This window comes from Trematomus bernacchii, unplaced genomic scaffold (assembly GCF_902827165.1).
Source record: "Trematomus bernacchii unplaced genomic scaffold, fTreBer1.1, whole genome shotgun sequence".
NCBI lineage: Eukaryota > Metazoa > Chordata > Actinopteri > Perciformes > Nototheniidae > Trematomus > Trematomus bernacchii.
In genome coordinates this window covers 623,962-649,210 of record NW_022988024.1, presented here as the reverse complement: position 1 = coordinate 649,210, position 25,249 = coordinate 623,962, and the positions used below count along the sequence as shown (strand labels likewise).

Sequence of the window (25,249 nt, the reverse complement as noted above, 5' to 3'; positions counted from 1 at the left end):
AAAGTGGGGGTTAATTGCATAAATTGTCACTTTATGCGGATGATCTTCTTTTTCTTTCGGATCTATACATATTGCCTTGGAGCTTATCACCAAAATTGGTCGGGTGTCAGGATATAAATTATATCTGAGTAAAAGTGTTTTATTCCCCATAAATGATAAAGCACGTCAAATGTCATTTCAAAACTTCCCTTTCTCAGTTTGTAAGGACAGCTACCTGGGTGTCTGTGTCACTTACAATTACAAGGATCTGATGGACAATAACTTTAAAACAGTGCTTGGTAAGGCTAAACAGGACATGGAGAGATGGTCGACCCTCCTCTTGTCACTCGCTGGCTGATTAATTCTGTTAAAATGACGATCATGCCTGGTTCTTATTTCTGTTTCAGGCAATCCCAGTGTTCATCCCTAAATCTTTCTTTAAAGAATTAAATATGTGCACTTCCACTATTATTTGGAATAAATCTGTGCCTCGAATTAGGAAAGAGTATTTAGAAAGCAGAAGGCGGAGGGTGGTCTGTCCTTACCCAGTTATTTGTATTATTATTGGGCTGCCAACATCCATAAGTTGATGTTTTGGGTTGATGTGACGGACGAATCCCCAGTTTGGTCTGTAATAGAGCAGCATTCAAGTAGTCCAGTGTCACTTTGCTCTTTAATTTGCGCTCCACTACCCTTGAGTAAAAACTATTGGGCGAATAACCCAATCATTCATGGCTCTCTAAATATATGAACTCAGTTTCAAATTCATTTCAAACACAAAAAAGCACTTATTACTTCCCCTATTCTGGCAAATGTCAATATTTCTCCATCTCTCACAGATCCATCTTTTCAATTACGGCATAGGAGAGGGATTAGGTGTGTTTAAGATCGTTTTAAGAATGGATACTTTATTTCTTTTGAACAGTTGAAGAAGGATTTAAGTATCCCACAGTCATGTTTCTTTAAATATTTATATCACTTAACGAGGCAATGGGAGGAAGAGATGGTAATTACTATATCAGATACTATTTGGGAGGCAGCAATTACATTTGTACTCATCTTCAATGTGTATTAGACATGGGCTGCTACAATTTAAGGTTTTGCATGGGTTACACCTATCTGCTAGTAAGCTGGCCAAATGTTACCCAGGTTTAGACCCAACCTGCATCAGGTGCAGTCAGGACCTGGCCAGCCTAAGTCACATGTTTTGGCTCTGTTCAAAATTGCCCCCTCTGGACTGGTATATTTAAAACCTTTTCGTACATGTGTAATACGGCTGTTGATGCAAACCCATTGACTGCATTATTTGGCGTGGTCCCATAGGAGACAGGAATAACAACTGCTCAGGCTGAGGCTATGGCGTTCTCTACCTTACTTGCCAGACGTCTGATACTCCTTAGTTGGAAGAAGGCTGCACCACCGTCTCACAAGCGCTGGGTAGAGGAAGTAATGTCCCACCTTAAACTTGAACAGCTAAAGCACACTACCCGGGGCTCTATCACAAAGTACTATAAAGTCTGGCAACCATTTCTGTCCTATTTTGAGACCGAGTTCTCTGGCATTAACCCAACATAGAAGATTCAAGAAAAACTTTTTCGGAGGTTCCTCAACAGTGCAATTTACAAGATTAAGATTAAAAAAGAATTATAAAAAACAACAATAACATTTAAAATAGTGCAAGCTCAGGTGTTAAATAGTCTTATTGTCTGTCAGATAAAACTGTCGCTGAGTCTGGTGGTTTTTGTCTTGATGCTGCGGTACCGCCTGCCAGACGGCAGCAGACAGTACAGTTTGTGGCTGGGGTGATGGGGGTCTTTTGTAATCCTGAGGGCGTTCTTCCTGAGCCGCTGGGAGTAGAGGTCCTCCAGGGATGGCAGCTCCGTCCTGGTGATGTGCTGTGCAGTTTTCACCACCCTCTGTAGAGTCTTACGGTTGAGGGCGGTGCAACTGCTGTACCAGGCCGTGATGCAGCCAGTCAGGATACTCTCTATGGTGCACCTGTAGAAGGTCAGGATCCTCTCTATGGTGCACCTGTAGAAGGTCAGGATCCTCTCTATGGTGCACCTGTAGAGGGTCAGGATACTCTCTATGGTGCACCTGTAGAAGGTCAGGATCCTCTCTATGGTGCACCTGTAGAAGGTCAGGATCCTCTCTATGGTGCACCTGTAGAAGGTCAGGATACTCTCTATGGTGCACCTGTAGAGGGTCAGGATACTCTCTATGGTGCACCTGTAGAAGGTCAGGATACTCTCTGTGGTGCACCTGTAGAGGGTCAGGATACTCTATATGGTGCACCTGTAGAAGGTCAGGATACTCTCTGTGGTGCACCTGTAGAAGTTGCAGAGTATCCTGGAGTCCATGTTGAACCTCCTCAGCCTGCGGAGGAAGAAGAGCCGCTGTCGAGCTGTTTTGGTGATGGTGTTTGTGTGATGAGTCCATGTCAGGTCCATTTATGGCGATGGGGACGTGTCCCTCTCTGTGGCCACGCAGTCGTGTGTGAACAGGGAGTAATGGAGAGGGCTGAGCATGCAGCCTTGAGGGGCTCCGGTGTTGAGGGTGGAGGATGTGATGTTTCCCACCCGCACTGCCTGGGGTCTGCCCGTCAGGAAGTTCAGGATCCAGTCACAGAGGGCGCTGTTGAGCCCGAGGTCTCTGAGCTTGATGACCAGCTTGGAGGGCACAATGGTGTTGAAAGCTGAACTGTAATCAATTAACAGAATTCCCCCATATGTGTTCCTCTGGTCCAGGTGTGAGAGGGCAGTGTGGATGGTGAGGGCTCTTAGTAAAGTTACTTTTTGCCACAGTCCGGGTTCCCCGATGAAGACTAAGCAGACTGTTAGCAGCTGGACCAGGATATTAGGATGGTCAGAAAAAGCAGATATTTGTTCAGAAAAACGTTTAAAAGGTAATGTCTCATAGTCTACTGATGAACGCAATGCCCCAGCCCATACCGATCAGCCAATACCTTTCTGCATTGGAACAAAGAAACACGACATAATATTGTCGCATGTTACTGTAGGACAGCTGTCAGGACAGGTACACTGCAGATCTTCACGCCTGAAAGCATTTCAAGCCTCTGATGGACAGCAAGCTAAACACATCAGTAGTAGTCTTTCTTCAAAATAACCCCCGGGTGACTTTTAATTTACCAAAACATTGTTGTGCTCAACTGTCTGTCATCCAGGGTGAAGTGAGTACTGTAACCTCTAATGGCAGAATCAGAGCACATTAGCATCAAGTATAACAATATATACATCAAGTATAACAATATCTACCACTTAATAGCATTAAAGCCACTTTACCAGTAGTTTGGATCAAGTGTCTTGGCTTTTTATGAATGTTCAAATCAGTATTTCCTAGTTGCTATGTTTTTCAATACAGTATGTGTGTCTGTCTCTCTTTGGTTCCACCACATAGTTCTGACAAACTCTCGAAATGGATGTATTGGATATTAAAGAAGAGAATGCTTTATTATAACATCAATAATATCATTCTGCATGCCTCACATGCCATAAGATCGTAATCAATGTAGTTGAGATATCCTTCTGTTTGATGACCACTCACTAGGTGCCGTATGACCACTCAGGGGATGACCTTGACATGATCGTTGGTCTGTTGTCCATCATCATGAGTCAAGGATCATTTTTCTAAAACCTGTAGGAAGAAAAAGCAGATGCTTCCATTTGAGTAGTTGCATAGACATTGCTTTCTGTATTCCTTCTCTTTCAATAGTTAATTGCGGAATTCCCACCACACCAGTGCATGAAAAATCCATGATTTTGCCTGTAATGTCTCACCAAGCCTGTTACAAGACAGGAAAAGCCTCAGTAAACAATTATAATCTCATAACTTGTCATTTATAAAAAGCTGCTAATCTTATGTGCAGTGCTTGTGTAGTGCAACAGACTGAACATACCTTTACTCCAGAGACGGTTTTAGGGAACTTCTTAATGGATGAATCCTGTTCAGTTGTCATACATCTAAATTTCCCTTAACGTTAATGAGCTCACTTACTGATGCACATACTGAAGAAAACAATGATTGACAAAAAAAAAGTACTTTCAAGCACAATACCAGTGAATGTGTTAGAAGGATAACAATACCAGGCTTTCCAGAACGCCGTGATTTGTTCACACCAGAACATGGGGAGAAAACACAAATGCAACTCTTTGTTCTGCTTTAAACGATTAACTATAATTTTCCATCAAAAAAGCAGCCTTTTGTCTGCCCGCATGTGAGGAGAATACGCAGGGGGAAAGCATCCCTGGCCAGCTGTTTTGAAAAACCACTTAACAACATATACCGCAACTACCGTATACGGATTGCTTGACGTTCCCACCCAGAGCAGCAGGAACAATAATGTGACCTTCAAAGACTCTCTAAGACAATCTGACAGAATACAATAGCTGCAATTTCACATGTGTTTGTATTCTCTCGTAGCGTGAGCCATGTGTCCTCTTCCCTCTATATATCAGTATAACACGTGCTACCCTATTACAGTATGTCAATTCATTCCTTTCAGTAATGGATCAAAATACATTTGGCCGTTTAACCTTATCTAAATTATATACTGACCAGAGCATCACATTCGCAACCTTATAACAACAGTAAAGGTTAACTAACCCTTTGCTATTTTGTTCAAAAGGCTGAACTGAACTAGACAGCTCCTGCATCTCACACATGCCATTTTTTTAACCTTCATTACAATTACCAGTCAGGTATGACAGATAATTGACAGGCACGTTTCACAGTCATTTCCTCTGGCATTTGAAGTACTTTCCATATTGTGGCTTTTTGCTGCAGGCGAGAGCAGTTACAGAGTAAGTAGCAGGGGGGGTATCCGTCAAATTGACTGAGCATGAGAGGAAGTGATGAAGGCACAGACTGCACAGTGTCAAGTGGAAGTTAATCCATAATGATGATGAATCTACACACCACAGCCACATGAGAAAGGGGAACAATCAGGTTTTATATAAATTACTTCTTAGTATTACCACATTATTTGTATTCATAAGCTGAAAGTACCCTCAAAACCTGTATGTATTAAACATGTATGAATTACGATATCCAACTCTAGGCCAATCAGAAATTTGAGTTTAGTCAACATTAGACCTGTAGTTTCACTCTGTACAAATGCTTCACATCATGACCTTAACTCAAGTATTGCATGAGGTCTCCTTCTAATGTGTGAGGAAATTCGGAACAGCTACTGCCCTTAATTTGTCTTTATTCTTGATTTTTTAATCCATTAAAAGCAGCATGCAGAGACAGTAGCGGCTTCCCACTGAACATCCTATATTGTTCTCTGACAGAAAACACTTATCTCGAAATGCCAGAGCACAGCGTCAAGATGAGTCACTTTCCATGTTTCACCCAAAAGGATCAATAAAGTCAATGGTGAGAAATTACTTTGGAGTTCTTGACTTACTTTCAACAGCGTGTGAGGGCAAAGGCACTTTTCTCTGTCATCATGCTCACATTATTTTGAAGCAGAGACTAGTGGTCCTCAAGTGTACACACACAACGGATTACAATTTGTGATTTAAGACCATTTTATTTGAACAGAAAAGTGACAGTAATTTCTTGCTGTGCCATGTTTTATAAAGCCAAACCGACCAATCAGATATTAGTTCAACATAATATCGATGTGGCATGTTTATGTTATCAACAGAGAGTCATGAGGACAAAATAAAATGCGTTTTTTCATTTTAAATTTGGTGTGAAGGGAGGATACTTGACATTGGTAGGGCAGACTAAGAGTTGCCCCCGCAATTATATTGCAATGCCAAAGCACAGCGCCAAGATAAGATACTTTCCATGTTTCGCCAAATGGATTTATCTGGTCAAACGAGAGAAATCACGTTTGAGGTTCTTGACTCAATACATCACCTTAGGAACTTACTGTCTTTGTATCTGGCAGGACCCTGGTTATCCATGATCTGAAAAAAAAATGTTGCCAAGGAAATTAGCTCAATTTTCAAAAGGACAGTAAAGAAAAAGCCATTTTGTTTCCCTTAAATATATATTCTCCTTATAAAAGCGCTATGCGTGTTAACTACTTTGTGTATTCTTGATTTGTTAATTTACAGTATCTGTTCCATCTGGTTGGCTGCCGATCTTTGTTTGGTTGTAAAAAATAGAGTTAATCTTCACGATGTTGTAATATAATCTATAATCTATGAAAGTATATACTAATTACAAAAGGCACTTTGACATAAGTATCAAAACAAACGCTAATCGGTAAAGAGTTATTTCAAGTTTGCTCTGCAGTAGTTGGAACGGTATCTTCTTTTAGTCAGCACAAAATAATTAAAACATCAGTCTTGACAAGACTGAGAAATTCTGCAGATTCTGAAAATGACAAGGATCCAATTATGAGCCAATTGAGGGGAAATGCTGGACTGAAATAATTATGATGTGGCTCTTTCTAGATTCTCAGTGGACACATGTCAGTTTGTATTTTTGTAATGTCGGTTAAATCCGCTCAAGTGCAATTAGATTTTTGGCTTCTTAGAACACTTGGCTGTGTGCCTTTATGAAAGCACAGTCCAATAGCAAGAATAGCAGATATATTTTTGTCATGGGGGGGGTGGGGGAGGGTTGATTCTAAAAACCTACACAGCAACATCTCAGTCAGTTTTAACCAGTAACTCTTAACTTAAAGGGGACCTATCATGCAAAATGCACTTTTGTACGTCTTTTATACATGAATATGTGTCCCCGGTGTTCCAGGGAACTCACCAAGTGTCAGAAAACACAACCCTCTCTATTTTCCTCCATACCCAAATCTCTAAAAAAGGGGCTGCAACGGATCTGATAAAAACTGATCCAGATTTGAACACTGTCCTGACGTCAGGACAGTGGCGCTAAGGCTATTGGGCCAACTCCACCAATCAGGAGGAGACAGCCACGGCCATTGCCGTTCGAAAGCGCTGGAGACGCTGTAGTGCATATGCCAGGCCTGTAGATGGTGCTGTTCTCACAGAATCTGCCCTTGCAAAAACAGAGCTAAAAAATGTCAAATTGAGCAAAATGAGGCATGGCTAAAATGCATGATCTGTTTGGTATTTTGAAAAATAAAAAGTATAAATATGCCTTATATAGGTATGGTCCTATACTATATTATTCAAATATAGCATGATAGGTCCACTTTAACTGACCCAAGCGCTCACCTTGCTGCCCTTGTGTTTTTGCCCACTCTCTCCAGCTGTGTCTTTTCAATGTGATTATTCCTGTCTGTATACAGGGTTGCACATTGTGGAAAAGTAGGCTACGATATAGTACTTGCTGGATATTTATCAAGTAACATTTAGGACAAAAATTGTATTAACCAACTATATTATTGTAACACAATATCCTAAGATGCATAAATCTCCAAGACAAACAGTATACAGCCATGCTATCAGCTCTTTTAGAAGTGAGAAACGCTAACGTCAACATGGCACAGCCTATATACAGTGTATGGGTGCAGCTAGCAGGCATAATAAGCATTAGTAAAAGGGTGCAGCTAGCACACTTTTAGCCATGCAGCTAGCAGGGCTAATAAGCATTAGTGAATAGTGACAACTGTGTTTTTTCTTTGTTAAATGTCAATCCAACGAATCTCATGGAACCAGAACTCAATTTATGAGCTTTTGGCTAATATATCAAATTACATTTGCTCCCTAACACTACCATCGCCGCCTGATAAAACTCTGTGTTTCCCAGATGTTAATACACCAGCTGTGAATGTGTGAGACTTAAAACTCTTTGGAGTCATTTTGCTGAATGTCTTTTTAGCATTCAACATATATAACCCTCTGATTATAGTCAGCTCATATGAGGTATAACCAACTGTTGTTATTTAACAGTTTGTATCGTTTCATCGGGGTAACAAAGGAGTCCTGGGCCTTTAAATCCCTGACCATTGTGCCCATCCTGCTGTAAAATGATGATCAGGTCATTCAGGGTCACTTTGATTGTTATCTTCATCGCATATACTAAGGAATGAATGGTGTAAAATCACTCGGGGAGGTGTGGACAGCATTGTAAGTTCCTGATTGCAGAATGGATGCAGCCTCTGGGATGAGACACTGCTTTACCTCATATGCTACATATTGAGGGTTTAAGGTGAAATCGGATTGGACTGACTCCATCTGCCTTTTCTCTGTGCTTTAATCATGAAGTGTTCTTCCCAGATGTCAGAAACATTTATTGTAAGTCAACATTTGAGGATATAATACACTACTGTACACACATGAAAAGGAGATAGGCTAAAAGCTGTAGGTATGACTCTATTTACGGTGATGTGTCTGACAAATAAAGAAAACTGAACTCTTTCACAAGCCTGTTCTAAGCATAGCAATAGCAGAGTAATTCACAAATAAATAAAGAATCCAATTAAATTGCTGGTATTGAATGCCTAAAGTATGATACATTAGTAACACTATTGTAGATCTCTGCAACATACTGAATGTTCCCTTAGTTTAAACATACCATGGATCCACCGTGTCTTGGATAAGAGAACCCTCTAGTGGCAAACAGTCACACAGGGAGATCATTTGTATTGCAGACATTCCCAAGCAGTTTCAATACAGAGAGAATATAGGAAATACGTTCCGTGTCAATAAGATCAGATGATTTGCCTTTACCTTATGAATTAGTTATACTATAAATGAGGTGAAGGTACTGTATATATTTTAGGACACAATGAAAATAATCTACTTACAAACTGACATGAGCAAATTACAACTTAAAGTTAACACTCTATGATCTTGATGACTCCAAAAGTCAAAAACAGTAGTCTCACATTTATTGACAGATCTTTTTATTATAATAGAGAGGCGAAGTCCCTCTCCTTCCGGTTGAGCTCCATGGGACCTTATTTCGGAAAAGTTATGCATTGAAGTCAATGGAGAGAGAAAGATTATCTTTCGATCCCGTTTGAATTGTGCCACGAATTACACATATGATGTTTGTCAATTTAAAAGATAAGTCAAAAAAAAAAAAAATGTGTCGTAAAACTGTGAAGTAACACTTTCTTTGTGTGAAACCGCTCACTACAACTACATCTCCCGTCTCGCACCACACACCAAGACGGCCGTCACGTTGGCATATTTCACTTCTTTCTTTCAGAATGAGGCGAAAAGTATTAAAAGAGGTGAAAATCACTACAAGTCTGGGCATGTTGAGAGCTGTACATACACAAAAGGGGAGTTAGTCGGTTCCGTAAGAGCCAGCATGCGGGACCGGGATTCTGGGAGTTGTAGTCTTTCTAGTTGCATATTTTTCATAGTCTTATATTTCAACAGTTTTACGACAAACTGTGACTTTTTTTTTTTAAGATTGACAAACACCATATGTGTAATTCGTGGCACAATTCAAACGGGATCGAAAGATAATCTTTCTCTCTCCATTGACTCCAATACAATACACCGGAAGGGGAGGGGCTTCGCCTCTCTAAATTAAATTGCTCTTTTTTGTCATTTCACAGTACAGGTACTATGTAACGAAATTGTTCCTCTGCATTTGACCCATCCTAGTGTTAGGAGCAGTGTGCGGCGCCCAGGGAGCAGTGTAGGGAACGGTGCCTTGCTCAGAGACACCTCGGTAGCACTTGGTCTTGCCGGGACTCAAACTGGTGACCTTCCAGTTCGAGTCCAAGCCAAGTCCCTATCGACTTCGCCACCACCGCCTCTATATCGTAAGACAAAAGCTAAAAAGAACTATTTCAAGTTTATGATACGTCAAACAGTTTGTTTACATCTGCAATGTTCCTGAAGATCTCTTGCAAACTTTTGCATAAGAATGTAGGTATATTAAGATTTTTGGAGGATTTTACCAACATAAAAATAGTTTTTTGTCTATGATTATAGGCTCTTTCATATAAGGGCTCCATGGTGGAGATCCAATCTGATTTCTCTCCCAGCGTTTACTCTCTGATGTTGCAGATGAAGTTTCTTGTCTCACTGCAGTTCAATGTCTTCCAGCCTTGGCTATCATAACCCACGGCACCACAGTGCTGCTGCTGGTCAGGACACTGATTGGGCGAATGTGCCCTTGTTCCGTCCATCCACAGCCACTCACCAGCCAGGAATTGCAGTCCAACCCACATCTACAGGAAACAACAGAAACAATTAGTATCTGTATACACAGAAAACAACTTTTAGACGCTCAATTACTGCTGCACACTCACTTCACATGATGCAGAACTGAAGGAAGGGAGAGGAACCTGGTGTTCCCACTTGGAATAATTACCTAGACTACCAGTCTTCTAGAAAATGTTAACAGCCTAAATGTGAGTATTTCTACGGAAGCGGAAAACGGCCATCCTGGAATCGAGTTAGGAAGATAATTATTTTTGTTGAACTCAAGATAACAAGGTTTGTTTTATAACAAAGGGTTAATTTATGCTGATGTTTGAGAAAATTAGGCAGATTTATCAAGATATTTAAATTATTTATCACAAAAAAATACATATTATTTCTCAGGATTAAGGAAAAACTACTTTTTTTGTTTGCCACATTGCTGGTCTGATCGTTAGCTGTAACAGAATTACATAATGCAATTTCTGCCTGTGTTAGAGAACAACTTTATGATTTGTCATGATAACAGGTTTTTGTTTTTACAACAAAAAATGAGCCAAAATTGCAAACATGGCTGTTCTTGGCTTCCGTATAGTTTTAGACAATTTGTGTATTTTAGATTGACTGAATAAATTGTATGAGTGTCGGTATTAGATTTGTATTTAGATTAATTTGACTGACAGACATTGGAAGACATTTTCGTCTTCATAAATCACTGATATATCTGACCTGAGCTACAGCCAGCCGAAGGGGATTATTTGTATAACTCAAAAGCTAAAATATAATACAGCCTCAATGTTGTGACATGACTGCAATGTGTATCTAGGCAACCAACAGAGAATCCAGAAGGTTACTCTGCATTGCCAAAAAATAGTCCATCCCATGACCCCCAATAAACAAATGGATGTTACTTATGGCGCATTTCCACTACGCGGCCTCGCTCGGTATGGCTAGGCCTCATTAGGACTGGCTCACTTTATGGCGCATTTCCATTACAGTTTAGGAACTGGGGTAGTATCTCTATAGTAACGCAGTGTAGGCGGAGCCGTGACGTCATCTTCAATGAGAACCCCAGAAAAACAACACAGCCGTTAGATGTTAGCACTCAAGCTCACAGCTCCTCATATCTGTTCAGAAACTAGACAAAAGTTAAACAAGTACAAACCACAGACTGCCTGTGTCATGGTGAATACAGTCGCTGCTTTATTTATGTCTGTATAGGCCGTTGTTGTGAGTGTGGACGGTCGGAGCATATATTGCGTTAGCTTAGCCAATCTCCATTTAGAAAACACGCATTTTAAAAGGTTTTTCACCTGCCGTCTGTCTGCAGACTTGTCAAAGCATTAATTCATGGTTTTTACTAACCGGTATCAGTATGTCGTTACTTCGGCATCATTTTGAAACGTGTATTACAATGAAATCACGGTCAAATATGTTCATCTTGTTGTAGTTGTAGCCCCCTTGCCAGCGATTCTCTCTCTAGTTTAGCAAACTCAGCCCAACTCAGCCCTGTTTGTTGGCCCCGATAGAACCGCGATTTTGTCGGGCCAGAAAAGAGGTGAAAAAGTACCCCCGGGCCGGAACTAGGCATAGTGGAAACGCAACCAAAAACGGGCCCGGCACGACACGGCACGCATAAACCGCGCTCCGCGCCATGGTGGAAATGCGCCATTAGTGACCTTAAGAGGTGCTGTGAGCCTGAACAGAGCCAGGCTAGCTATTTCCAATTAATTCCAGTCTTTCTGCTACGCTAAGCTAACTAGAAAATGAGCCTAAGTGTTGAACTATTCCTTATCACAGGACAGTTACAGTGACAACATCTAACAAGTACACAAACAGAAAAACATCAAACCTCCTTAGTGTTTGGGTCCAGTCCTCCTAACTTCATTCTGTCCAACACAGTTTGATGTTGTCCTGGCAGACTGGCGAGGTCGTATGCAGATGAGCCACCATCCTGCAGCTCTCTACAGTGCTGCAAGGCCTCTTCCCATATCTTCTCCTCCTGCACCAGATTCAGTCTGTCTTCTGTAGTGGAAAACTTTATACAAGTGCATACTTATAACTTTATATGTAATGGCAAACTCTATATGTAGTGTAAACTTTATATGATGTGCAAACCAACTTTATGTGTTACCTAATATGGTAAAATGCTATGCAGTTGTTCCATGAGGATGTATTTTAATCCATGCCCTCTGTTCAACATATAACTAGCCTTAAGGATGTCTGGGGGACACAGTGTCGTGAGCAAAGTGTGAAGCAATGTCTCAAACAAGTTCCTGTGTTTGTTCCTTGTCTTACAATGAGTTCCTAGTTTCTTGGTTATATCTGTAGTGACCTCACAATGACTTCCTGCTGTCCTCACTTGCACCTGGCTTTAACCCACAATGTGTTAAACTTTCAACACTTCCATCTGTCTTAAACCAGTTCCTGTTTTAGCTAAGTTCCTGATTTACTACATTGCCAATGTATGGTTTCTGTTCCTCTGGAATGCGGGCGTAGCTTATCTATCCATCCAGCCCTCCCATAGTGACAGGTCACGAAGTGTTGTTGAACTGTGAACTGTCAAGATCCTATAAAACCTATACGCACTCCTTTCTCTGTGCGCACTCTTCCAGAGTACTCTGTACTCCGTGAGACCTGTGCCTTATTTGAAGCTTCAAATAAAGATCCAGAAAGACAACTCTGTTTCCACCATTTTATTAATTGATCAGTCTAATTGTATATCTCCTGAGTATTGACTAGGTCTAAGATTTCCAAAACACTTCACACATGAAGCAGTCAGTTTCAGAGCATAAATGACTGTGCCATTCGTTTTCATCATGGCTCTCAGCACAGTACCCATCAGAGGCTGGTTCACCTACAAAAGCAAAACGATAGAGTCTGAAATTACAGTCTCTCTTGTAACATAGACATGATTGCATTCTGGTAAACCTGATTATAATGATAGGCCCAATTTTCATGATTTATACTTATCTTCCTTCCAACCCACCAGATTTGAACTTGTTGAAGACAGCTTCCTCATCTTTTCAGGACAATCTCCAGTGATCTGACCTCCATCTCATACCAATCCAGCCTTTGTACGGAGCAATCATGTCGGCCTGGGCTTGATTTCTGACGTTGAACAAGTCGCTATAGTGCTCTCTGCAGTGTGCCCGGGCAGCATCCCAGTCAAGCTTGTCGGATATGGGGACAACTCTGAAAGTCGCTGCACGTGGAGGAGTGGAGAGAACGAAGACGAGGGGGAGAAGAAGAAGGATCTTTTTCTCTATGTTGTCTGCAAAAAGGCTACAAAGTACACTTAGGTCACCTTTCAGGGATTACAACAATAATAACAACTAGGTTACTTTAATTTAAATATGTTTTAATTAGTTTCTCAATCATCCTTTTATTTATACAGCTCCACTGAGAGACAAATTATCTGGTCACTTTTAGCCACAGTCAACAAAAGCTAATTGCAATTTTCAAAAAAAAATTATAAAAAAACTACTATGACAGAGCAGCAGGATCAAGTGCCAAGGGAAATACCAAAAACATTGAACATAAAAACAACTTTTTCTATAAAACCAAGGCTGTTTCTATGTTAACACTCACCATAAATGACGGCACCAACAAAGAGATCTCAGCCTCGGGGATATTTGCTGAAAAGAGAAGGGATGCTTCTTCTTTAAAGGCAGAGCTGTTAGACGGCTGTGGATTATATAGGACCTTTTGTTACAAATTCCCCAACATGACGTATCGGAGCTCAGATGATTTCTACCTAAACGGACCAATCAGAGCCATGCATTGAAACAACTTTGGCCTTCACCATACACAAACTAAATCTTCAATTTATTTTATCATCATTAGTCAAACATCTTAAATGATGCACAGCACAGTTATCCTCAACCGACAAAACAAGCATCTCTTTCCATTTGCCTTAAACATTAAGCCTTCCTTTATATTTGTATATTATTTTTGCAAGAAGTCAAAACAAGACAGACACACTGAAATTTGCTTAAAATAAATTGGTTTAGATAGCATACAATAAAGATATGTGACTACAGTTCAGGCCACCAGGGCTAGTACCTTATTGACTACGTTAAGCAAATGGTTGCAAAAATTAAACCTGATATCAAAGTGATGTTTGTGTTTCTTAGATTTTTTAAGCCGGCACAGCTGGGATTTGAGCCAAAAATGTTCTGTTTACCAGACAAATGGTTTACCTAACTAAGAAACTTTTCTGCTTTGAGTAAAAGTGTCAAAAATGTCAATTTTCACTAAACACATGTTAGGGAACTAATTTGTAGTCAGTCCATCGGGCACTTTCCTATTTGGTTCAAATGTCACCAAATATTATCTACATTATCTTGATAGCTCAGATTTGAGTCCAAATGTAAATGTGAGATTGTAAACATACATTCTAAAATGGCATTTGAAATGTTTGGCATAACATTTGAACCTGGTTCATTATAAAAATAAATGCAATAGACTTGCCATAAGAAAGCTCACAAACTACCAGACATTTGAACATAAATTAATTATCAACATAATTAGAGTTTTTTGTTTTCAAGCTCCAATTTTGAACAATCAAAGCAGAATGATTTTCAACAGAGTGATGAGCACTTGATGGGAAACACTTTAAAGGAGAGGTATCATGCTTTTCCGGTTATTACCCGTCCCCTTGTGTGTTATGAAGGTTTTTATGCATGTAAACGGTGTGCAGAGTTAAAACCCTCAAAGTACACCCTGTAGCGAGTAAAACTCTAACACAGAAAAGACCTCCCCAAAACGCCTCGTTGGAGATACGTCATTGTCCATTGTTTACTTCCTGGACACTGTGACGTGTGAATGGCCAGAAACGAAATTGACCAATCCACGGACTTCCTCACACACAGGCAGCTCTGCTGATTTCTCCTCCCTGGCTGCAGGCTGATAACAGACAGTTGGGATCGCGGCCAAATTCTCTCTGCAGACCCATTCTCACAGTGTTTATCAACCTTTTTCTTACTCAATATCAAGCCACACTTATTGTTTTTACTTCGACTGTGAGTTTGTGTGTGCTCAGGATGAGTTTGGCTGTGTTTCGCTATGTATGCTAAACAAGGAAACAACACCTCCACGGAGCTCAGCGCGATTCACAACGTCCCGACCAATCAGAGCACACTGTGCTCACAGGGAGGGTGGGGGCTGGAGCTATTGGAGCTACAACGAGCCGTTAAAGGCAGAGAGTGAAATTCAGTGAATACACGTAGTTGACAGAGATGCTGAATGAGAAACCAATGTGAGTTTGGAAAAATGCACAGTATAAATCTATTTTAGTAGACCTCAACAATGGAATTATGATCAGTGGAAATGGCCATGATACCTCTCCTTTAAGGCTGGTATAATATTTATGAACAAGAATTTGAGAATCATTTTCTTTATATTTATCTATCTATCGATAATAAATAATGAATTTGGAATATGTTGAAACCTTTATGACTGAACTGCAACAACCCAGGTCAGTTTATTATAATCCTGATAGTAATCCCATGGCAGAAATGACTTTTTACATTACTTTTTGCTTTGTCTCTCAATATTTCAAGAAATCACAAATGTGTTTAAATGGTGGCTTTCACATTTATTACACGGTAATACAGCTTTATTTTAGCATCACTTGAAGACACATACAAACTGATGATGGTAGACAACAGCTACACAAGGTAGTTGACAGTCTTAGCAATAACTCAGGTATTTAATAAGTCCAGCCTGTGCCAGGGCACATTGAGTGCCAGTGTGCATCCCGCTCCATTTCCCTCAGCCGTCTGGCGCATGCTGCTAAATTCTTCGCTAAACCCGACGCTCTGCTCTCCGGGCGAAGCTGCAGCAGGTCCTGTCTGTGTGCACTGCAGCAGGTAGCATGATGTCAGAGTTTTTAGGAGGTTATGGACACCATGTTGTTAGGACTCAGGATCTCAATCCAGTATCCATCAGGGTCCTGAATGAATGCAAGGCCTTTCATTTTACCTGGGGTGCAAAAAAAGAAGTATGAATAAATGTGAAAAAAAAACTATTTTGAAATTCAGGTTTCAGCAAGTGTGCAGTGAAGTGTACTCCTCCAGATTTGGACGCAATGTGTTAGTTCTTAACTTAACAGCGCTGTAAGCAATTATTTGTACTTGACAACATTCACAGCTACACTGTATCTACTGATGGTTTAACAGCATTTATCCTCAGTTAGTGGCTGGTAGGATGACGTGAAAATGGCCTGAGATCTCATATGAGGATATTTTTATTAACTCTGTAATATCTCTTGGTGTAGAATAGATGGTTCCTCTTTGAAAAACTACAAAAGTACAAGGCATATCAGCTCAGCTGGTCAAATTCTGTTCTAAACCAAATGTCTACAGTGGTTTTGTAATAACTATTACTAGAATGATTGACCTATGTCCACAAAAACAAATATTGAGTGTACCATTTAGATAGCTAGCAAACATTAGCTATCTATCAAACTAGCTAGAAAACAGGTGCTATCAACTAAACAAGCTAGCTAACGTTAGTTACCCATCAAACAAGCCATCTAGGAAAAAATGTTGTGCCATTAAGCTTACTAGCAAACATTCGCTATCTATGAAACTAGCTAGCAAATGTTATCTACTTACCCATCTACTTACCAAGCTAGCTTACGTTAGCTATCCAACTTTGAAGCTAGTTAGTGAACGTTAGCCACTAACTGTCATAGTTTAAATTATTATTATGAAATGTCTACGGTTCTGGCAGTAAGTTATTATGAAGAAACATTGGTGACATTTGCTTTTACTAATACTCTCACACAGCCAGCAGCTTCTAACAGCTCCAAACTTCAGTGTACATTCCCACGTATGCATTATTTGGATGAACTCATTAGTATCGAATTGGTAACTTTCTTGCAAAAAAAGTATCAAAACTTAATAAAATTGTATTAAGAAGTTTAAAAACAGTTCATTTGGAGAAGAAAAAGGTTACTAAAGCTTGGCAAAGTAATAGCACTTCAGCTCACTGACCCACCAAATGAATCAATGTGGAAGCGCCCTAGTGAAGTCAAAGAATAAGATGAGGCTTTGAGGCAGGTCAATTGAAGGTATATTCATATTTGTCAGTATATTAGGGAAATACATCATAATTATAATTCCCTCTTATATTAAAATGTGTACAAATACTATTAACTATTTGTTAAAAAAAATAAAATCACATTGCTTTGATATTATTGGGGAGAGGTGAATACAACTGAAGATAAACAACAGTGGTAGATTCATTAAGACCAAAAATAACAATGACAATTTTAACATCTATTGTAGTATACTTAAGGGCTTATTTTATTCTTGAATAGAATGGCATCAGCCCATATTTAAATTGTAATTGCTTTTCATTTTAAGGGCACAAGCCAACTAAAAAAGCCTAATGGAGAAAGAAATAAAAATACCTACGGCTGTCAGGTTTTACGTATTTAACCCGTCTATGACCCTGAGTTTCATAAACGCTTCACATCTTACCATCATCTGGCTTCTTGACAAATGTGACTCCTTGTTCTTCAAACAGTTTGCAGGCAGCGTAGACGTCAGGAACTGCAATTCCTATGTGTCCTGTTAAATGCCAGGTAGACATATAGACACTGTTTACTATGGATACAGACTGTTAGCCATAGTGTAGTTTGCTCCAGTGAGCCAATACATGTACAGAGATTCTCACACATTAAAAACAACAGACAAAAAGCAAAGAGTATATCCTTTAAATGTTAAATGGACATTTTAGAAAGACTGTTATACTATTCTCCTACATTTCAAGTCTATGCCATCATATATGTTGTAGGCTTTCAAACAAGACATTTTGTTTCACTTTAAAACCAGGGAGAAATCTTACCAAAGCCACGTGGATCTGAGTTTCCATTGTGATAGGACTGGCTCTCATCAGCCTCAGAGCCCCAGTTACTGAAAGACAGAGGGAGGCATACAAAAATGGTAAGAAAAGAAAAGTACAAAGGAGGAAGGAGACAAAAAGGTAGGGTAGAGCCTTACTGTGTCAACTCAATGGTGGCTCTTCTTGAAAAAGTCCACGCCGTCTTTTCCTTCACCTCTGTAGGAATCTCCTTTTTGTCCTCGAAGCCCAAGAAGAAGAGAGAGAAACGCATGGAGGGGAAGTCGAACTTTTGCAGGAGCCTGGAAGAGTGAGAGAGTTTTTTAGGAATCGTGTGTTTAAAGTGGATATAAGTCAAGTCAACACTTAAAAACTAGTACTCACGTCATGCCAAGGATTCTGGTGTAAAAGTCCAACGATTTAACTGGATCTTTAACTCGCAGCATGGTCTGCTGCATCATGAAATCCTGAAACACAGGAACACAATACCAGAGCTTTACATACACAGAACACTGGAAGTCAAGATATGTGAAACCTGATGTACTTATATGATTCTGTTTTCTTCAAGTTTGTATCTTGTTGGTCGAATGCACTTATTGTAAGTCGCTTTGGATAAAAGCGTCAGCTAAATGCAATGTAATGTAATGTAATGTGCAGCACTAACAAATAATAACCACGACTGATGCAGAAAAAGAAATGCATACTGATTTTAATATTATTTGCATTATTATATTTCAGTGGGTTTTCTTTAAATCTTATGCTTTTCATTCTATATTCTCTTTCATCTTAATATTTATTTTCTTTTTATATTTGATTTGATACATTTATTGACCTCAAATAGTAAGACAGCTGGTATTTTACTAAGTGTTTTGTATTTAAAGGTGGGGTAGGTAAGTTTGAGAAACCGGCTCGAGATACACTTTTTGTTATATTCCATGGAATGCTCTTAACATCCGATAGCAATGAATATCTTAAGTGCTTTGACAAAAAATCCATAACAAAATGTCATCCGTGGAAGCCGTAGTACTGTAAAAAGCCTTTGGGCCTACCTGCCTGTCAGCCTTCCATCTGTGCACAAACTTATCTCGTGCCCTCATTGGTCATGTGCGCGTTAGTGTGTGTTGGAGGAGGGGCTCTGTAAGGAAGTGGCAGATTTGTTCCGGCTGTGTATTTTCAAATTCTAGCGCACTCGAGCTGGTTTCTCCAAAATTACCTACCCCACCTTTAATGTTATTTAAAAAAAATTCCTGGTATGCAAAAAAATCTCACAAATACAGCGTGTACCTACTGTATGTGAATTGAAGTGTGTTTGAAATAAAATACAAAAACACTTAAAGGGGACCTATCATGCAAAATGCACTTTTGTACGTCTTTTATACATGAATATGTGTCCCCGGTGTTCCAGGGAACTCACCAAGTGTCAGAAAACACAACCCTCTCTATTTTCCTCCATACCCAAATCTCTAAAAAAGGGGCTGCAACAGATCTGATAAAAACTGATCCAGATTTGAACACTTTACTGACATCAGGAAAGTGGCGCTACGGCTATTGGGCCAACTCTCCACCTATCAGGGGAATGTGGGGTTGGGCCACGGCCGGCCATTGCCGCTCGAAAGCGCTGGAGACGCTGTAGTACATATGCCAGGCCTGTAAGTGGTGCTGTAGTCTGCCACAAAAGCAGCGAAGAAGACTTGGTTACCATGGTTACCCTTCTGTTTATTCTCCGCTGTGGCTTTCTTTCTCCCTCCCCGAGGCAAGCGTTTGCTCTTTCTGCTGCTTTAATTCAATGCAATCCCTCCCCGTCGAGGCAAGCACTGTAATTCTCTCCGGTTAGTCCACCAGCAGATGACAAACACCCACCTCTCCGCCTCTTCCAAGGAACGAGGGGACCGTGCGGCAGAGTTTCAGTTTCAGTTTCTTTCGCCGGTCAAGATGTCCGTTAAAGTTTAAATCTTCCGGACAAAATTAGAAAAGTGCCGGTCAAAGGTCTTCTTTGTTATTTATTGAGCTTTAAAACAAATGAATAACGACTCTATATAGGCTATAATAAAACACGGAGGACAGAGATCTCTTTTTTTCCCCCTCTTCTGACAGCCCAGCAGCTGATCAGAGCGGCTCCCCTCTCCTGCAGGGGGGCGTGGTCAGCTGCAGCTCACAAAATCAGACCCGTAGACAGCAAACAACACATAGAGCGAAATGAGGCATGGCTAAAATGCATGATCTGTTTGGTATTTCGAAAACAGAAACGTATAAATATACCTTATATAGGTATGGCCCTACAATATATCATTTAAATATAGCATGATAGGTTTCCTTTAAAATATATTAAAGATTTTGTTTTACTTGGTTTCGGCTACAGCAATAGTTACAGATGTGAAATATGAAGCAGTGTAGTATTTTACTTCTTTTTTTTTTTAACAGAGAAATGTTCACAACAACTATGTTTGAAGGGTAGAAGATTCCTTTGCTGTGTCTGAGTGCAAGCAGGGGAACATTTGTATCCTGGCACTGAGTCGTGAAGAAAGACATCAGCCAAACTACACCTCTGTGCAACTGAGCTGTGTGAGCTTCACCTCGTGAAAAAATATACGAGAACGATCAGGACTGCTTGGACAAAACACATTTACTTCCTAGTTTTCAATGCAAAAACATGCAAAGACAGTGATGACGTAGGATGATGTCCCATGTACTTCCATGCAAAAGCAAGTGGTGACAGACTGAAGTTTTAAAAAAGTGTTTTCTATATAAATTGTGCTTGTCCATGGATGTATGGCTGGTCAATATATTGATATTTTACTCATATGGTGACTTCAGACTAGATATTGTCTTTTTTTTTATATTCTTTGAATTTTTCCTGGTTTTAAGAGCTGCATTACACCAAATTGAAGTATTTTTCTGAACTCACCAGACCTGTAGCACTTCAATGTATTTTGATTGGTGAAATGCATCAAAAACTAGCACCAGACATATTATCTCATAATTTGCTGCATTCATGTTGCAATATTAGTGAGACCACTTTTCATTTTCATCCTAAAATATTAATGTGTAGAGCCACTGTGTGTGTGTGTGACTTCACAGTTGAGTGTTATCTCTGTGGTTAGCAGAGTTCCCTTTCCTGTGCTCTTCCTTCTACCGTGTCAAATTTTTAAAGTGAACAGAAATATCAACACATCCATAGAAACCTCCCAAACACTGCCGTGGCGAAACCATTTACCCAGTAAACTAAATCCATATGTTTAAACAGTTATTTGTGTCACCTTTTAGCTAAATTCATTACTTCATGCAGACTTCAAAAGAACAAATAAGGGTTGATGGGTTGAAACAGAAGCAGTGCATTTAGCCATATTAAGGCACATTTAAGATTATGTGGAAAACTCTATAAACAGCAGAGAAGTGGATTGTGCTGCAAGAGGTTAACAAGGTTTCTCCAGTTGTTTGTCTATCCTTTAGAGTCTCTTATTTCTTACGTAAAATTCTAACAAATGTGAACTTTGATTCTGCTGGAATTGCCAGGGCTCATACTTGAACTGTAGACACATTCTTGAGTCTGTAAAGCAGTCTTTTTGAACAAAGGCTAGCAGAACAGAGGGAATCACTAGAGTCCGGCCAATTGGGGAGATATGGTGATGTTTATCCGTCCATCAGCAAGTAAAGATCCTTGTGTTACTGCAGTGGCATAACTATCGATGGTGCAGCCGGTGCAACGCACTGGGGCCCAGAGACGGCCAGGGGCCCATGCAAACCAAAGATTTTTTTTTTTTTTTTTTTTTTTAATATATCTTCTTTTTTTTGGTGGGCCCAAATGGCAATAGCCGCGTTCACACCGGAGTACTTTTCACCGTACTTTTCGCGTTTAGTTCCGTTAGTACCCCTTATGTCGCGTTCACACCAAAAAGAGCACTTAATCTCAGGAACTTTTACCCCCATTTTTAGTGCCTGCTGAGAGATCGTACTTTCCTGGAGGAAAAAAGTGCCCCAGTTCTGGTTGGCTGGGCGAATTGCAAACCACGCCCCGTACAACTCTGAAATGTTTTGTAGAGCCGCCATTGTATTATCCTCGCATTAGCATTATGAGCATTAGCATTCACCCAGCGCACAAACGCAGAGAGACTAACTTATGGCAACACAAAACAAAACATGGGAGCGGTGGAGATGAGGAGGTGTCTGCGTTCTGGCGATTTACTCGGAAGGCTTCAGTAGAAGCTGCTGGGAGTCCCAGCAGCTTCTACTGAAGCCAGTCCCCAACTCCGGGGACTTCCGGCCGGGGACTCCGGGTGGCAGTATACGCCGTGAAGTTGTTTGCTGCCTGCCAGTAAACCCAAAGCAGAAGAAGACTTATGTCGCGTTTCCACTACACGGCCTCGCTCGGCCCCGCTCGGTATGGCTGGGCCTCGTTAGGACTGGCTCACTTTATGGCGCATTTCCATTACAGTTTAGGAACTGGGGCAGTATCTATAGTAACGCAGTGTAGGCGGAGCCGTGACGTGATCTTCAGAGGACCCCAGAAAAACAACACAGCCGTTAGCTGTTAGCACTCAGAGCTCACAGCTCCTCATATATGTTCAGAAACTAGACAAAAGTTAAACAAGTACAAACCACAGACTGCCTGTGTCATGGTGAATACAGTCGCTGCTTTATTTATGTCTGTATAGGCCGTTGTGAGTGTGGACGGTCGGGGCATATACTGCGTTAGCTTAGCCAATCTCCATTTAGAAAACAAGCATTTTAAAAGGTTTTTCCCCTGCCGTCTGTCTGCAGACTTGACAAAGCATTAATTCATGGTTTTTACTAACCGGTATCAGTATGTTGTTACTTCGGCATCATTTTGAAACGTGTATTACAATTAAATCACGGTCAAATATGTCCATCTTGTTGTAGTTGTTGCCCCCTTGCCAGCGACGCTCTCTCTAGTTTAGCATACTCAGCCCGACTCAGCCTCGTTGCCTCTGGCCCTGGCCCCACGATTTTATGAGGCCAGAAAAACTGTGAATTAGGACCCGCCGGCCGGTACTAGGCCAAGTGGAAACGCAACCAAAGACGGGCCGCTGACGTCACAGCCCTCTTAAACCGGGCTGCGGGCTGTAGTGGAAACGCGCCATAAGTGACGTCAGCGGCTCATTTGCGTAATCTTCCCTCAGGGAAAAGTACTCCGGTGTGAACGCGATCTGTACTAAATGCCCTGGGGTCATAAGTGCCGGGGCTCTGAATGCCGGCACTAAATACGGCAAAGTACTTGGTGTGAACGCGGCTATTGACCGGTTCACGCAGTCTTCAAAGTAACCAAGCAACCTAAATGTATTTGTAATTTGTCTGTCCAATGACCTTGCTCCCTTTCATGTCATGTGATACGAGCGAACCATTTAATCAATCTCAAAAGTTATAGGTACTGTAGCTAGCAGCAGCAATTTCGGCAGCATTATAAAAAATTGAATAGCTTGCATTTATAATGTACAGCAAACCAAAGCACAAGAGCGGCGCTCAAAAGAGAAAGGACAAGAGAGAACAAGGAGATGTAACAGCTAAACTGACGAAATTAGACCGTTTTTTTTGTCATACATCGTCCTCTCGATTAATTCTGTAAAGTGATTGTGTGATTAGTTCGCTGTGCCGTTGTCAGGCTGTGGTGGTCTGAGGCCAGGGCAGGCTGTTGTTGATAGTCTACATGTGGCGCTTATAAGTGGTTGTGTGGGTGCGCATCAGTGTGCAATTATGTTTTGGGCGATGGGGGGCCCAAAACAATATTTTCACCTGGGCCAATCACAACCTTGTTACGCCACTGTGTTACTGGGTATATACACAGTAGTGTCTATATAGCAGAATAATACAGGCAGCATAGATGTAGTAAAGTTTAATGGCTGGCATCAACCTAATTACATTCGGTGTAATTGTATAAAATCAAAGTAAGCAGGACATTTCCATTTGTATTTTTTACAAATATGAATTGGCATTTTGTTTTTCAAATCTTAATGTTAAAAAGGGACTGAAAAAATTATACGATTGATCGATTATTAAAACAGTTGGCGATTTGTATTTATTGTCGATCAAGAGGGACATAGTCGACCAATTCATGGTTGATCAAGTGTGTTGACATGTCCTTCAGTGTTAAATAAAAATAAAAAGTACTATCAATATATTTTTGAGATTATCAAAACAACAGTTTGATTGAAATTGCATTGAATAAATATATACAAATATAAATATAAAAGATATAGGAACATTTTCTAGAAACGGAGATATTGATTATTGCAAAGCACACTTTTTGGTTTGCCAGATTGACAGGTTATTAGTTATTAGTCCCTGTAGCGACACTGCACACATCAGCCAGCCCCAGACCCGCCTGCTCTTCGCCACAAGACAGTAATGCAGGTCCGGCCGCGCCTTAACGCCACCTTTCTTCAGAGATCTGGGAGATTTAGCGTTCCTAACATACTTGTTGATACGCATGCTAAATCACGTTCCAACTTCTGAGTTTCTTTCCACGCGAGAACTGTTTCTGAGCGTTAGCAAACGCCTGTAACAAAAACAACAAACAAAGTTACCTGAAACGTAAATGTAGCAGTGACACTCACCGTGAGCATTAGCAAACACGTTATAGATAACCGGTTTACAATCCACCGGTCCAACGCAAATGTTGGAGGAAACGTATCTGTCCGATAATGGAGGCAATGTGAATAGCTGGTTTACCTATCTGCTGGTCGATGGCCTGTTGGGAGAGCTAGGTTTGACAGTGTCTGGTAGAAGTTTAGTTTAACTTCAACAGGGACGACAATTATCTTACCTTAGTAACCGGGTCTCCATCTTTGCAAGCTGCAGCCGCTGCCTCGTCTGAAAGACCTTTATCGCTCATTTTTGCTCAGAGACTGAACAAAGTTGGACCGCAGCTCTGCGAAGCGGACTGACAGGGTGTGGGGCTCTGCTACTGACGGAACATGAAGACAAGCAGCTTCCGGTAGAGGCCTTTAAAATAAAGGCATTGGAATGTACTAACCACACGACCGCACCTGGCAGAGCATTGACGTCAAATAATGACTGACTTGATAATGCATTGGCCTATAGAATGTCCGTTAAATACAGTCATTTCCTATTCATTATACTTTTCATTCCTAGATTATTTTTGAACATTTAGTGAGAATTTTATTATTTACTTTAATTGCTAAAGCATCCTGTCATGTTTTGACGCTACACTTGTGAAATGCCATAACATGGAGGTGCTTTCTTACACAGTGGTATAATGCATTTTGGTTCAGGATTATTTAGGAAATTGCTAAACTTGGGACAACATAATTGGCCCCTTTTCCATGTCGGTACTTTTGCTCTGGACATTTGACGTGAGTTGATCAGAATCTTCCCACGTC

General features: G+C 40.6%; 1 protein-coding gene and 1 long non-coding RNA gene across 2 annotated transcripts; both read right to left on the bottom strand.

Annotated features, from left to right (window-relative positions):
* Positions 1-12,724: 12,724 nt before the first annotated feature.
* LOC117472260 lies at positions 12,725-14,741 on the bottom strand. The gene is made up of 3 exons (XR_004554894.1): positions 13,635-14,741; positions 13,033-13,328; positions 12,725-12,900 (listed from the first exon to the last, which is right to left on the bottom strand). It is a non-coding gene; the product is annotated as an uncharacterized LOC117472260 (long non-coding RNA).
* An 880-nt stretch (positions 14,742-15,621) lies between these two features.
* glo1 (glyoxalase 1) lies at positions 15,622-24,831 on the bottom strand. Its single transcript, XM_034117438.1, has 6 exons — positions 24,673-24,831; positions 18,279-18,361; positions 18,056-18,196; positions 17,901-17,968; positions 17,534-17,623; positions 15,622-16,028 (listed from the first exon to the last, which is right to left on the bottom strand). The coding sequence occupies exons 1-6, from the start codon at positions 24,739-24,741 to the stop codon at positions 15,937-15,939; spliced, it is 543 nt and encodes a 180-aa protein (XP_033973329.1). The 5' UTR covers positions 24,742-24,831; the 3' UTR covers positions 15,622-15,936.
* Positions 24,832-25,249: the final 418 nt, after the last annotated feature.